Raw genomic sequence first — 14,857 nt, 5'->3', positions numbered from 1 at the left:
ATGTGTCATCCCAATTTTGTGATTTTGCTGCCTGCAGTGTTAGAAACTGAGATATGAAAGCTAGGAGCTAAATGGCACCTTAAACCTAGGTTATGGGAGCAACAACAGAATGTCTAGGTGCAATTTGTTATAACTTTAATACAAAGCCGAAAATGAATGAACTGCAGCTCAAATATTCTGTTCACTTTTCACATGGTGTAGTCCTTCCCCTGTTCACCCCCCCCAACATTCTTAAGAGGGTCACAATGGCACTGTATTGAAAATAAATATTTTGGTATTGGATTATGGGGCACAGGCTCTAAACAGCTTACAGCACGACTCCTCAATAGTACAAGGTTGCAGTGATAAAATGGTTTGCCATGCTTGCCGAATGCCATTTTAAAAAAATACACAGAGCTTTGTAAACTCTACTTTTGCTGCTTATCCGTAATATCACACCAACCCACCTGTTTTCATTTAAAAGTTAAATAGGAAATAACATTATCAATTTGGAGAAAGGAAGAAAAAAACCGCAGCAATATAAACATGTTCAAGCTAAATTTACAAATCCTTTATTTAAAAAAGAAAATAGGGACTTCTGGGAAAGGCGATACTGCTGTCCAAAACCATCTCCATCACCTAAAAGCTTGAAAATCTGCATTTTGGCCCCATATTTACATGCTAAACTTTATCCTAATATTCTTCTAGACATGCACACAACCCTATGCACATGGTACATTTATGCAAACAGGAGGTGCTCTCAGAAAGTGTGGGGCAGTAGGAAAAGTTACTACCCCTACACACAGCAAGTTGTGTTTCCTTTATTGTAAGGCAGCTACACACAAAACTGCAGCTACAGAACCTGTGCACAAGTTTTCAGAGTGCAAAAGGGTTGTGGGCGAAGGTCTCTTCCACCTCCCTTCGTTAAACACTAATACACCTCCTGCCTCTTGCTATCAGTAAGACAAAAATATAGTAGCATCCACATTGAAAAAAAGGATTAAACTTACTTAAATGTTTTTTGGAAACTATCCACCATGCTAAGTGCAAAATTATTCATGGGGTAATACAGGTGCCTGAGAAACGAACTTAATGCTCCCTTCCCCTCAGTGGTAAGAAAGCCAGACAGAGGAGACAGAAAACTTCCTTTTCACTCCAGATTCAACTGCCATGGATCTGGAAAGTATATCCCTGAAAATGTATTTTGATGCACAATTTCCTACATGAATCTCAGAAATCTACACAATTTTTTGCAAGTTCTTTTACCTCAACACATTAATAAATCGAACTGCTAGAGACATTACAGAACATCCAACAGGCTTTAAACCAAAATTCTTTTTTCTTTTCTTAAAAAAAAGTTGCATCTATCATTTTTTTAAAAAACTGTGTGCAAGCAAAAAAATAAAAGGGGTGGGGAGAAGCAAAATAACCTGTTTGTTTGGAAAAGGCAATTTTTGTACAGGGTGGTTTCTTGTTTCAGAGTCTTAAATTAAAAGATACATTGAGAAACTATAGAAACACAGCTGCGATATCAGCTGGACATCAAAAGTGACCTCGCTTTCCTAGCACCTTCTGATTAACCCAAACCATTTGAAAAGCAACAGTTGGCTCTACTTCAGTGCCCATAACCATCAACTGAGTGTGTGAGAAGTTCACAAATTAACATGACTAGCCAAAGGCAGCAGATTTTAAGGCAGTGAGAGGCATCGGGGCAGCAATGCTTCAGTCCACACAAAGGATCTGAGGCTCAGCTGCAGAGAAAGGTTAAGTCCACCCCCTGATGGGCTGTCAGGTGGATTCTTCCTCCTCTTCCTCCTCATCCTCCTCCTCTGCCTTCTGGTCCACCTCTGAGGTATCTGATGACTCATGGAGCAGAACATACTCCCTGCTACTGAACCCAAATTTCAGGACATCCTTCTCTTTCAGTTCGTAGTAGCGCTGAGGCTCAATGCGCTGGTTGTTCAGAAATGTGCCATTGCCTGAGCCAAGGTCAATAATGTAGGGTTTTACCTTCCGGCCCACTGTGCCATCAGGGCGGGTGTATTCCACAAGCCTTGTAAGAAACAAGAGATTTGTACTGATTAACAGCATAATATATGGGAGCCCAACTTCATTAAGATTTCTCCCAGCTTCCAGCATCCCACAACAACCCTGTGGAGCACATCTTAAAACATAAAACTCCTTTGAACATAACTGACAGCAGAGACCTGTGTGCTTATTCAGGAAGAAGAGCTATTTAGTTGTGACTGCTTTGCTCAAGGAGATCAGCTGTGGCCCTTTCCACCTTGAGAAATTTGTAGCTGCCCTAATCTTAAGTGGAACTATTGATAGTGAACTTAAAGCCCCATAAGGTCTGCTCTGGTTTTAAACCTTCAATATGCCCCATAATTGCAATTTCTGATCACTCCCAGTCCTCACACTATTCAGCATATCAGGAATGGGGAATAGGAACCACTCAGTGGGCCAGATCCTTAGACAGGAATTCAAAGTCATGCTCTTACAACTGTTCTGTCAGCACAAATATTTCTGCTTGCCAAGTACAGCTTGGCAAGCCCCATGTCTCCTGGGTGCTGCTCTGGGGGTTCTCCTGACCCTTAAAAGATCTGGAGGAGGCATAGGGAGGGTAAGCTCTGTTGCACTGGCTTCCATTAGTTTACCAGGTTTGTCAAGGCTGGCCCTTAATTCCCCCACCCTCTGCCAACATCATAATACTGCCAGATGACTGGCACATGCACATGTTGAAGTTCAAAGGAGCATGCCTTCAAAGGGACTTGCTGTAACCACTGATTGGCAGTCAGAGGGAGCTCCTTTGAAGTCATTCTCAAGAAAATGGTTTGGGTTCAAGCTGCTTTCTCCATAAACAAAGCATTTCCCGCTCGGAGCGAAACAATATAAACTTAAAGCTTTTGCAGATGACCTAGTTTTGACCCTGCAGGAGCCAGAATCTAGTGCGAAAAGAGTACTACAACTGATTCAAGACTTTGGTCGGGTGGCGGGATTTAAATTAAATAAACAGAAAACCAAGGTATTGGGAAAAAAATTTGACAGATACAAGAGTCAGAACGGTTTCGGTTTCAGAGAGAGACATAATTAAATGTGGTTAAAAAAGTAAAGTACCTAGGGGTAAACATAACAGCAAAAAATCTGAGTCTTTTTAAGGATAACTATGAAAAATGTTGGTCAGAAATTAAGAGAGACTTAGACAGTTGGACAAAATTGAAACTTTCTTTGTTAGGCCGAATTGCTGCTATTAAGATGAATGTATTGCCAAAAATGTTGTTTTTGTTTCAAACATTAGATTGTGGACAGGACGGAGTGCTTCCGGAAGTGGCAGAGAGACATCTCTAAGTTCGTCTGGCAGGGCAAAAAGCCCAGAATTAAGTTTAAGATATTAACTGATGCGAAAGAAAGAGGGGGCTTTGCCCTGCCAGACCTAAAGTTGTACTATGAGGCCGCAGCTTTTTGCTGGCTAAAAGACTGGCTACTTCTTGAAGACACTGACGTGTTGGATCTGGAAGGTTTTAACAATGCTTTTGGTTGGCATGCATACTTATGGTATGACAAGGTTAAGATCAATAAGGCCTTTAAGAACCATATTGTCAGAAAAGCAGTGTTTAATGTCTGGACAAAATATAAAGACTTATTGGAAAACAAAACTCCAAGGTGGCTATCACCCCTGGAAGCTAAGGCCCGAAAAAGACCCAATATGGAGGCCAAATGGCCAAAATATTGGGAAATACTAGAAAAAGATGGAGACAATTGGAAATTGCAGAGTTTGGAGAAAATGAAAGATAAAGTGCGAGACTGGTTACACTACGCTCAGATTAAAGAAGTTTTTAAAAATGACAAAAAGTTAGGATTCCAGGTGGAGAAATCGAAATTGGAAACTGAACTGTTAGAACCTAAGACCAAGGTACTTTCAAGAATGTATAACTTGCTGTTAAAATGGAACACACAAGATGAAATGGTTAAATCGGCTATGATAAAATGGGCACAGGACATTGGGTATAGTATCATGTTTGAGGACTGGGAAAGGTTGTGGACCACTGGCTTGAACCTCACTGCATGTAATGCTTTGAAGGAAAATGTAATGAAAATGATATATAGATGGTACATGACCCCAGTTAAACTTGCCAAAATATACCATTTGTCTGATAACAAATGCTGGAAATGTAAAGGAAATGAAGGAACATTCTTTCACCTCTGGTGGACCTGTCCTAAAGTGAAGGCCTTTTGGGAAATGATATATAATGAGCTGAAAAAGGTATTTAAGTATACCTTCCCTAAGAAACCAGAGGCCTTTCTTCTGGGTATTGTCGGCCAGAGGGTGATAAAGAAGGATAGAACTTTTTTCCTCTATGCAACAACGGCAGCAAGGATACTTATCGCTAAACATTGGAAAACTCAAGATCTACCCACACTGGAAGAATGGCAGATGCAACTGATAGACTATATGGAATTGGCTGAGATGACCGGCAGAATCCAAGACCTGGGAGAGGAGAGATTTGAAGAAGACTGGAAGAAATTTAAGATTTATTTACAAAAATACTGTAATTTGGTTGATTGTTAAGAAGGATGCTAGATCATAAATAATAGTGCACCACTAAATTAGATGGAATTAGGATGATAAATGAGATCAAGGGAAATATAAATTATTTGGATATTTAAATGAACGGGACACAAGAATGTAAACAAGATGATAAATTGCTGGAAAAAATTTATAATGATGTAAGTGGGAGCGGGAGACGTAAGGGAGTCTAAAGAAGTTATGAAACTATGCTATGATACATGTTATATTGTTTATTATTTCTGCACTTGTATTTAAAAACCTTAATAAATATTTATTTTAAAAAAAAACAAAGCATTTCCCCCTCTGCAGAGAAAAAAAATTCTCTGTTCCAAGAAGGTTTGAATCCACACCCCTTCCTGCAAACAATGCAAGTCCCTCAGCTATGCTAGGGAGTTCCTATCAGCACCAACAAAGAACCTGCTTGCAAAGGAACAATTGGGGGCTTAAGTTAAATCCTTTATAACCGTGTCTATACCTGCCCACACGTCACATCCTCTATGTAAGGCCAAATGGGGAGCAGGTGACTAGTCTGTGGGGAACAGCTTCATGGACCAAACTGGGACCTGTGCCAGGCTTAATTAGGTACTTGGGCTAGAAGCTCCCCGACACTTGCTTGGGACTTGTTGCTTGTTTGTCCCAAGTTGAAGGAATTAGAAGGGCTTTACTAGGAGACAAGGCTGACATCAAATTGCAGGCAAGGAGCTTTAAAGCAAGGATACTTTCTCAAAAGCAACATGGAAAGAGGAGCTATGGTCAAAACGACAGCAGATGAATGTATTTGGCATAAATTTGCTGGAGAGGGGTAGGACAACATGGAGGTAGCAATTACAGGGCGTATTTATCAATAAAATGATGTATCCAAAGTCCTTAATACTGTCTCTTGCTGTATAGATCCCAGCCAGTAAGTGGGGAGTATTAATAGCTAACTTGAAACTAACAGCTACTCATAGCTCATAGAGGCTCCTAAGCAGCTACATATCCACACCCACACCTGGGCCAAGACTTACCGGTACTGAAAGACAGCGTGTTGTTTTGAGCAGGAGGGGTGGTCAATAGGGATATCAGCAATGCGTCGGTGCCTGCCCAGCAGGTAGGCACTCTGCCTGTGAATGTACATAACTGGGAGAACCTCGTCGTTCTTGAAAGGATACAAACGCCACCGCTTCTTGGGGATCCGTGCTTCTGGGGGCTCGCTGTATTTGATCACGACACCACGGAACGTATTGGAATCCTCCAGAAGTGCACCAGACAGTTCAAAGCTTGGTTTCTCTTTATTCCCTGGCTCTTTGTCTGTGCTGTGTGACCCCTCTGCCTCTGGATTCTCTTCGTCACCGCTGGCTTCTGCCTGCTCCCGGCGCTCCCGACGTTGCTCATTATATAATTCCCTCTGTGCCTGCTGAACCTGGAAGCGATGACCGTCCCTCTCCCTTTCGTGGCCCCCAGGCTGATCCCGGTGGGGCTTCCTTCGGCCAGAATGGTCCCGATGTCTGTCTCGGTCATTGCTTCTTTCTCGCCTGTGGCCCAGCTCAGAGTGGTCTCGATGTGGGCGCTCCTCATGCCCCCTCTGGGAGCGTTCTTCTCGCTCCTACATTAGGGCAATAGCAAAAGGCAAGTTTTTAAAAGTTCTGTTCATGAGTATAAATAAGTAAAATGGTTTCAGCTTTTCATATATTTTCTAAAACTGTAAAACTGTTATCACAGCATGCTGAATTTAATAGCCACACTACAAGGTCTGTTTGGAAAAATTAAGCTATTGCACAATCTAATGGCAGTGCTAGTGTTTGTTTAGCTTTTTTTTTTACACCAGTAACTCTTGTTTCCTCAAGTTGTCCATACTTGCTTTAATCCCAAGTGTGCAATACAATACAAAGCTTCTGTCAATTTTATCTGGTATGCCCAGTTACCTGCTTTACTTTAGGTATCACATGATGCGGACTTCGGCTTCTTTTCTCTCGGGGGGATTTGCTTTTTTTGTTTGAGGACTTGTTTTTTCTTTTTGACTGTGACCTTTTAAAGATATGAAACCAAGGTTAAGCACATGAATTCCCATCAGCAAAAAAAAAAGGCACATGCAAGTCAACACACTTGATCCACTGTGGTCTGGTATACAGCAATTCAGAGGTGAGAGTGGGACATCAATAAGGAATATATACCCGACATTTGCAGAATCATACAAGGCAGCTTAAAAGGTAAAGGTACCCCTGCCCTTACAGGCCAGTCGTGTCCGACTCTAGGGTTGTGCGCCCATCTCACTTAAGAGGCCGGGGGCCAGCGCTGTCCGGAGACACTTCCAGGTCACGTGGCCAGCGTGACAAAGCTGCTCTGGTGAGCCAGCACCAGCGCAGCACACGGAAACGCCGTTTACCTTCCTGCTATAAAGCAGTACCTATTTATCTACTTGCACTTAGGGGTGCTTTCAAACCGCTAGGTGGGCAGGAGATGGGACCGAAAGACGGGAGCTCACCCCGCCGCAGGGATTCGAATCGCCGACCATATGATCGGCAAGTCCTAGGCACTGAGGTTTTACCCACAGCGCCAACCGCGTCCCACAAGGCAGCTTAAATAAAGTTAAATCAACAAAGTACAGAAGATAAAAACGCAACCAGGAAGCATAACAAAACAGCAAATAAAGCCAACAACTATTTAAAGAGACAGCAGGTGACACAAAGACAGGGGGCTGTGAGGGCTTCCTGTATCTTTCCACTGTCTGCAATTCCTCCTATGCTTAAGCAAGATCTGAGGTGAAGGCCAGTGGGATAAGGAGACCTTCACAGTTGAGGGGGCATACTGTACTTGCTGGGAGTTGCAGTGCAAAACATCTGGAGGGCACCACGCCGGCAAAGGCTAGTATGTGTAGCACCACTCTCACAGTCAACAGGTAAAACTCAGTTTCCCTAATGTGTGTTATCTAATCAAAGCCCAATGCCACTACAGAAGCACTTAATCCACATTTCCCATATTTGTCATTCTGCCCTACCTCACCTTCTTGCAAAGCCAGTCAAGCCAGACTTGAATCGGAAAAAGTTGCCCGGAAACCATTGTATTATTCGTTGTCTTCATATCCCACCTTTTTTAGGCATGGAGCTCAAGGCGGCAAACATGGTGCCAGCTACCCTGTGAGGCAACTTAGGTTGAGAGAAGGCAGTGGCTGGTCCCCAAGGTCACCCAGGGAGCTTCATGGCCAAGCGGGGGGGTTGAACCCCGGTCTCTCCCATGTCCGACACTCTTAACCAGTACAGCACACCGACTCTTGGTCCTTCAAGGCTCCTTTTTATAAGGCAAAGGGCAAATAAAGCGAGTCGGCCCACGGCCTCGCGCCCCCCCTTCCCCACGGAGCGCCAGTGGAGGAGGCGGCGGCGCTGGGCCGGGCCCCTTCCCCTCACAAGACACAGGAGCTTCTGAGCCCATCCCCGTCACCCCCGGGCATCATCACCTGCCGGCCCCCGAGTTCCCCGGCGGCGGCGAGTGGCTTCCGCGCGGGCTCCGCTTCCGCCGACGCTGCGGCTCCTCCATAACACCGCCGGCCTCTTCGCCTTCTCCTTTTCCTCCCGCTTCCGCTTCCAGGTCGTCGCCGGTGTCACTATCGAGAAACACTTCCCAGCCAGGCTCGATGCTGCTCTACCTACTGTGCGCTCTATGGTTTGCCCTGTGAGCGGAGTTGTCTGGAGGACTAGTCGTGGTCAGACGCCCCCTGGCGGCCGCTGATAAGACATTTACTTAATCATGTAGTGATGGCCAAACTTGGCCACCCAGCTGTTTTGGGACTACAGCTCCCATCATCCCTAGCTAACAGGACCAGTGGTCAGAGATTATGGGAATTGTAGTCCCAAAACAGCTGGAGGGCCAAGTTTCGTCTTCACTTAATGGGTTCATTTATTGCTTTTTCATAACAAACGAGAGAGAGCAGGAAGCTCTCCCCCCCCCCCCCAAAGCTGTGTGTGAAGCGCTGAAGCGCTGCAGACGGAGGGAGGCGCGATAAATACGGAATCTATCACTGGGGGAAAGGAGATGCTTCTCAATCCTTTCCGAAACAGCTCTAGACGTGACCCAGAAGTGAGGCTCGCGACTGCGGGGCCACCACGTAGAATGCCACGTCGCTTGTGCTCGCCAGCCGCGCCTAACTAAGCTTACAGACCTCCACGACGGGCAGGGACAGTCGGGGGCGGGGGTTGAAAACAAGGACAGGCTCATCCTGAGCAGGTGACCGCTCCGCTCCTCTCTCTCCCCTTCTCCTCTCTTCCAGTCCCAGCCTCAGGGATTGTTGCTGCTAAGCTGCTTTGCAGGACAGTTTTCGTGTGCAAAGCAAAATAGCAAGAATACCCGCACTGGACTATGTTAAGAAGGATTCAAGCAAGAACAACCCCGTGCTTAGCCGGGAGCGGCTCTTCTCTGCTTGCCTCTCGGGAGGAACGGGGCAGCGGTCCACGGTACCCGGAAGTCGGCGCAGGCGGCGCTACTCTCACGAACCCTTTCGGCTCCTGCGTGTCTCTAGGCTGCCGTGTTGTAGATGGGACGGCCGCGGTGCTTTTCTGCGCAGGCGCGGGCTGGAGCGTGTCATGTGACTGGGCTTCCTGTCCGAGCCCGGTCGCCGTCGCTATGCCAACCTTAGCACAACAGGTCCCGGGGCGAAAGCTGGGCCGGCCCGGAGGAGGAGAGGAGCCGCCGCCGCCATCATGATCCCTCCCGCGGACTCCCTGCTCCGCTATGAGACGCCGGTGCTGGTCAGCCGCAACACTGATAAGCGCTCGCCCAAGGTACGTCCCGGGGGGGTAGCGGCTGGGTCTGAGCTCCGTGCACGGAGCCCCTCCGCTCACCCCAGCCAGCCCCGCTCCACTTGCTTCTGTCTCCGTCTTCTCCTCCTCCTCCTCCGCAGGCGCGTCCGCTGAAGGCGAGCCCGCAGGTGGGGCCTCCGCCGGGGCCCGTCCCGACGCCGAAGGGCAAGACCCCGCCGCCCACTGTAGACGCCACCAAGCAGCCCGAGGAGATCCTCAACGCCATCCTGCCCCCCAGGTGAGATGCAGGCTCTGTGAGTGGGTTGGGTCCGAAACCAAGTGGCTGCTGGGCAGGGGCCTCTCGAGTCCCCCTCCTCCTGCTGGGGCCGGAGGGGCAGCTGAGCTACCAGTCCTGGAGGGCTCCCCACCACAGTAGAGGCCAGCAAGGAAGCTCTATTCTTTATTGGGGGGGCGGTCCCGTTCATTCCAGGTATGGCTAGCACCCACTGCCCAGCTACCTCGCTCTGCATGAGAAGCAGTCTGCATCTTCTCTATAGTTGCAACAGCAAAAAAACACACACCTTCCTCTGCAGATGCATGCTGAACTGGCAGCTTTAGAGGGTTATAAACATCCACACCCACCCAAATACAGCTATACCTCATGTTACATCCATTTTATGTTATGTTCTTTCAGGTTATGTCCCGCAGCGACCTGGAAGTACCGGAAAGGGTTACTTCCAGGTTTCGCCGCATGCGCAGAAGCACAAAATGACATCATGCTCAGAAGCAGCAAATCACAACCCACCCATGCGCAAATGCGCCACTGCGGGTTGCAATCTTTTCATGTTGCTAATGGGCCTCCAGAATGGATCCCGTTCGCAACCAGAGGTACCACTGTACTGAGCTGCAGCTCCATACTGCAGTTACAGGTCTACTCACAGTGCACTCAGATCCAAGCAGCTCAAGGAGTGGAGGCTACAGTGTTCTTAATGCCCTTGGACATGGAGCCATCCATTCCTCAGCTTAATGTGGATTATGCACCCCTCCCCCGTGCCCCTTTAATTCCCCCTCCTCCACGGGCATAGCCAGGATTTCTATTAGGGGGGAAGGCTTTGTGTTGGGGGGACCTCAGTTAAGTATTTTTATTGATTTATGGGGTCAGCTGCCCACCACTTGGCTATGCCCATGTCCTTCTCTACATGTTTTCTTCCAACTACTGCTGTCACTCACTTTCTCTTCCCTAAATCTGGAGTTTCCCTATACAACTGATGTAGCTCTTGTATTCAAATTTTCAAAGCATGGGAATCTCTGTTTAGGGAAGACTAGGTATGGGACCCCCGGGACGCGAGTGGCGCTGTGGGTAAAACCTCAGCGCCTAGGACTTGCCGATTGTCAGGTTGGCGGTTCGAATCCCCGCAGCGAGGTGCGCTCCCGTTGCTCGGTCCCAGCGCCTGCCAACCTAGCAGTTCGAAAGCACCCCCGGGTGCAAGTAGATAAATAGGGACCGCTTACTAGCGGGAAGGTAAACGGCGTTTCTGTGTGCTGCGCTGGCTCGCCAGATGCAGCTTCGTCACGCTGGCCACGTGACCTGGAAGTGTCTTCGGACAGCTGGCCCCCAGCCACTTAAGCGAGATGGGCGCGCAACCCCAGAGTCGGACACGAATGGCCCGTACGGGCAGGGGTACCTTTACCTTTAGGTATGGGACAGCAGTAGTTTGAAGAGGACACTTTAGGTTGGGAATGATGGAGGCACGAGGAATTCACAATCCATGATAAACTGAGGTCTGAACAGGCTTTGGGTTGCTGTCTCCTTTCTAAGATTTAGAAGCCACTGGAAATGTCTCTTTCATTACCAAAACATAAAGTGAGCCTGCTTGGTCTCCTTGAATCCTAGCCTCTCTCTGCTTGCTTTGGTGTAGAGAATGGGTGGAAGAGAACCAGCTATGGATCCAGCAGGTGTCGAGCACCCCCAGCACACGCATGGATGTGGTACATCTGCAGGAACAGCTGGACCTCAAACTCCAGCAGCGCCAGGCCCGTGAGACAGGCATCTGCCCTGTGAGGCGAGAGCTGTACTCCCAGTGCTTTGGTGAGTGAGTGAACAGAGCCAGCCCTCTCCGCATGCACAATCTCATCCAGAAAATGAGGGCATGAGTCCCAGGTCCTTGTTTCAATGATTTGTCACATCCTCACCCCCAGTTCTAGTCCTACACCTCTTCCAATTAAAATACAGTAGCACCTCGGGTTACATTACCCTCGGGTAACGTAAACTTCAGGTTGCAAAAGTGGCAAACCTGGAAGTGTTTTGCCGCACACTCATGCGCAGAAGCGGCCTACCGCCACGCGCATGCATATAACAGTGATCCTCGAGTTGCGAAAACCTCGGGATCTGGCCGGACCTCTGGAACAGATCCCGTTCGCAACCGGAGGTACCACTGTAACACACTATAGTGTTATTTCCCATCCCACCCTCACCCCCAAAATACACCCCTTTCTGCTTATCCATTTCTTTTTAACCTGCCTCCTAAATAACTGTAGTTCATCTTCCTAGGAAAAGCCTCCTTGATCAACTTTGTTGCTGCTACAAGTACAGCTTTGAAACCTAAGTTAGAGCCATTAACTTGCTTGCAAGCTGGAACACCAAACACTGAAGAATTCTTGTCCTTTAAGGCAGTCATGAGTCCCTAGCTTCCAACCTCTGGAGGTGGGTGGGAGAAAGAGCATCAGTCCAAACTTTTCCCATGCAAAGCCTCATTTGCAACTCTTCCCTTGCAGATGAGCTGATCCGAGAGGTGACCATCAACTGTGCAGAGCGGGGGCTGCTGCTGTTGCGAGTGCGAGACGAGATCCGGATGACAATTGCTGCTTACCAGACCCTGTATGAGAGCAGTGTTGCCTTTGGCATGAGGAAGGCACTGCAGGCTGAGCAGGGCAAGTCTGATATGGAAAGGAGAGTAAGTGTGGAGGCCAACATATCCCACCGCTGCACGATCTTAGTTGGGGAAAGAAAGGCAGAGTTGGTTTGGGCCTCAAAGCTTCTTGGCAAGCATGAAGTCTACCACTTGCTTATAGTTGTGCAGATGTGTGTGTGCAGTGCATCTTATTGCAACTTTGCGAAGGAGAATCATCAGCTCCAAGGCTGAGCTGCCTAGGGTGAGCAAGCCATGGGAACCACCTGAATAGTAATTACTGTCACACATCCTGCCTGCTTCTATTAAAGGTAAAGGTACCCCTGCCCGTACGGGCCAGTCGTGTCCGACTGTAGCGTTGTGCGCCCATCTCACTTAAGAGGCCGGGGGCCAGCACTGTCCGAAGACACTTCCGGGTCACGTGGCCAGCGTGACGAAGCTGCTCTGGCGAGCCAGCGCAGCACACGGAAACGCCGTTTACCTTCCCGCTATAAAGCGGTACCTATTTATCTACTTGCACTTAGGGGTGCTTTCGAACTGCTAGGTGGGCAGATGGGACCGAAAGACGGGAGCTCACCCCGGCGTGGGGATTCAAACCGCCGACCCTACGATCAGCAAGTCCTAGGCACTGAGGTTTTACCCACAGGGCCACCCCTGTCCCTGCCTGCTTCTATTAGGTGACAGTAAAGACACTTCCAGGAGGCCTGGAGAAGTAACAAACACTGCACTTCTTGTGGCCACTCATTAACCTGGTGGGTCTGTTTTTTGCTCCAAGATTGCAGACTTAGAGGATGAGAAGCGGGACTTGGAGAGGCAAGTGAATGAGCAGAAGGCCAAGTGTGATGCCATTGAGAAACGGGAACTTGAAAGGCGGCAGGTAGAAGAGAAGAAGCACACAGAAGAAGTGCAGTTCCTGAAACGAACAAATCAGCAGCTCAAGGTTGGTTAGAGGGGACAGGGGCTGGATTGGTGCATAAAGAAACCACTCTTTCTTAGACATCCAAATTCTGTTGGACTCCCAGCTCCAGTCGGCGATGATGGAAGTTATCGTCCAGCAAATTCTATGCTCCTAACAGGATTCTGCGTTTAGACTTTAGGAGCCTTCCCGCCCCATCACCTATTGGTTTCTGACTTTGGGAGGGTTGCTACATCTTTCCTGCTCATCTGTTATACACAGGACACACTCAGGTTGATTTGGTCAGGCCAGTTTCTAGCTCCCAATTTACATGGCCTCCCAGTAATGTATGTTTTGTTAGAAAATACCAGAGCCTGGCTTTATGTAGGCATGTCCCTAGTCCTTAACCTGGTCTGGAAGGCCAGAGTCCTTAATTCTAATCTGTTAGCCATATGCTAACCAGCAGTGGTATTCTTAATCAGAGGACTTAAGACTTGCTGAGAGGATCAGCTATGTAGAAAGTTCAACATGTTTCACTAGTAGTGAGGGGCATTATTAAGGGTCCCAGAAGTGCAACTGTACTCTTAGTCCGTCTGATCAAAACCAGATCATACAGAGCTGAGCACGTCAGTTGACAGGGTGGGATATTTTACCAAGTTTCAAAGGGCTACTTATGGGAAATCGAGGCCTGTTTGAATGCTTCACAATGGGTATTGTGTGCTTAGAAGTCTTGTTTCCTTCCACCTGTCCCTTAGGTAATTTAGGGGTGTTATGATTGGGGTGGAGGGACAGAAAACACTTTCCTCTTACCAAAGATTTGCCTCCTTGGTGGAGCCTGCTTCTGGCATGCAGGGAAGAAAAACCAGCAAGAAAATTGGATGTGGCCCCCAGTAACCCTTCCTTGTTCAGTGGCAGCCAGTGGTGTTTTTTTTCTAATTGGGCATCAAGTTGCTTCTAGTCACTGTTGTGAGCCTGAGTCCCAGAAATGATGTTCATAGCACAGTCCTCAGACAGCCAAGGGCTTCACGGCCAGTCATGAAAGCAGAGAATGCAAACCACTGTTACAGCAACTTTGATTCAATTTCCTCTTTAGTACTTTTACATTATGAAATGAGACTTTTGTAGCCAGGAAACAGTGCCAACTCTCCACTTTCTTCTCATAAAGCAACAGATTTCCTTGCCAAGAATGAAAGAAACTTAATTTATAAAACATGGGATGAGGAATGCAAGAACAAACAACACCCCCCTCTCCACTCCAACTTGTTTCAGCCCCCAGCACTGCAGCAGCCTCCAAGTGAAGCAGTGGATTGTTAGATGTGCACCTTCTGGCAAAAGTGAGAGACTAATTAATTAGTCTGTATTTTTCTGCTTTTCAGGCGCAGCTTGAAGGCATCATTGCACCAAAGAAGTAGCGGACCTTTCCAACAGCCCAGGGCTGGAGGGGGGAGTGCCTCCTGAGTGGCAAACAAAAGAATATCTTCCAAGAGTTCTTTAAAAAAGGTTCCAGAATTAATTTGCACCCCCTCTCATCTGGAGCAGCTCCCCTTCTCTGCTTCTAGTGATTTCTCAGCTGGCTTGGGATTTGCCTCACCAGTTTACCCTAACTAGAATTTTTTTAAAGTATTTTTTTATGTAGTAGTACTTCAGTTTGTTATTACCAGGCAAGCCTCTGCCCCGCAGCAGGACAAAGGCTCTACAAAGTCACATTAAACTAAAGAATTCTGAAACTTGGTCTGTTTGCTTCATTGGCATGAGTTTCCTTGATATTTAAATATCCAGTCAGCCTCTTTAA

At 47.6% G+C, this 14,857-nt stretch overlaps 2 protein-coding genes across 3 annotated transcripts; one reads left to right on the top strand and one right to left on the bottom strand.

Annotated features, from left to right (window-relative positions):
- Positions 1 to 528: 528 nt before the first annotated feature.
- Positions 529 to 8,389, bottom strand: SNIP1 (Smad nuclear interacting protein 1). 2 transcript variants are annotated; one of them, XM_083751504.1, is made up of 4 exons: positions 7,983 to 8,389; positions 6,454 to 6,556; positions 5,557 to 6,134; positions 529 to 2,032 (listed from the first exon to the last, which is right to left on the bottom strand). In XM_083751504.1, exons 1-4 carry the CDS (start codon positions 8,060 to 8,062, stop codon positions 1,768 to 1,770), a joined length of 1,026 nt encoding a protein of 341 aa, XP_083607630.1. In that variant the 5' UTR covers positions 8,063 to 8,389; the 3' UTR covers positions 529 to 1,767. The 2 variants fall into 2 exon arrangements, with proteins under 2 accessions (XP_083607630.1, XP_083607629.1); XM_083751503.1 differs by lacking the exon at positions 7,983 to 8,389 and adding an exon at positions 7,527 to 7,603.
- Positions 8,390 to 9,110: 721 nt separating this feature from the next.
- DNALI1 (dynein axonemal light intermediate chain 1) lies at positions 9,111 to 14,792 on the top strand. Its single transcript, XM_083751524.1, has 6 exons — positions 9,111 to 9,303; positions 9,423 to 9,559; positions 11,181 to 11,350; positions 12,037 to 12,215; positions 12,946 to 13,110; positions 14,442 to 14,792. The coding sequence occupies exons 1-6, from the start codon at positions 9,223 to 9,225 to the stop codon at positions 14,475 to 14,477; spliced, it is 768 nt and encodes a 255-aa protein (XP_083607650.1). The 5' UTR covers positions 9,111 to 9,222; the 3' UTR covers positions 14,478 to 14,792.
- Positions 14,793 to 14,857: the final 65 nt, after the last annotated feature.

This window comes from Podarcis gaigeae, assembly GCF_964106915.1.
Source record: "Podarcis gaigeae genome assembly, chromosome: 8".
In the NCBI taxonomy this organism is placed as follows: Eukaryota; Metazoa; Chordata; class Lepidosauria; order Squamata; family Lacertidae; genus Podarcis; species Podarcis gaigeae.
This window is presented reverse-complemented; position numbering and strand designations above follow the sequence as displayed.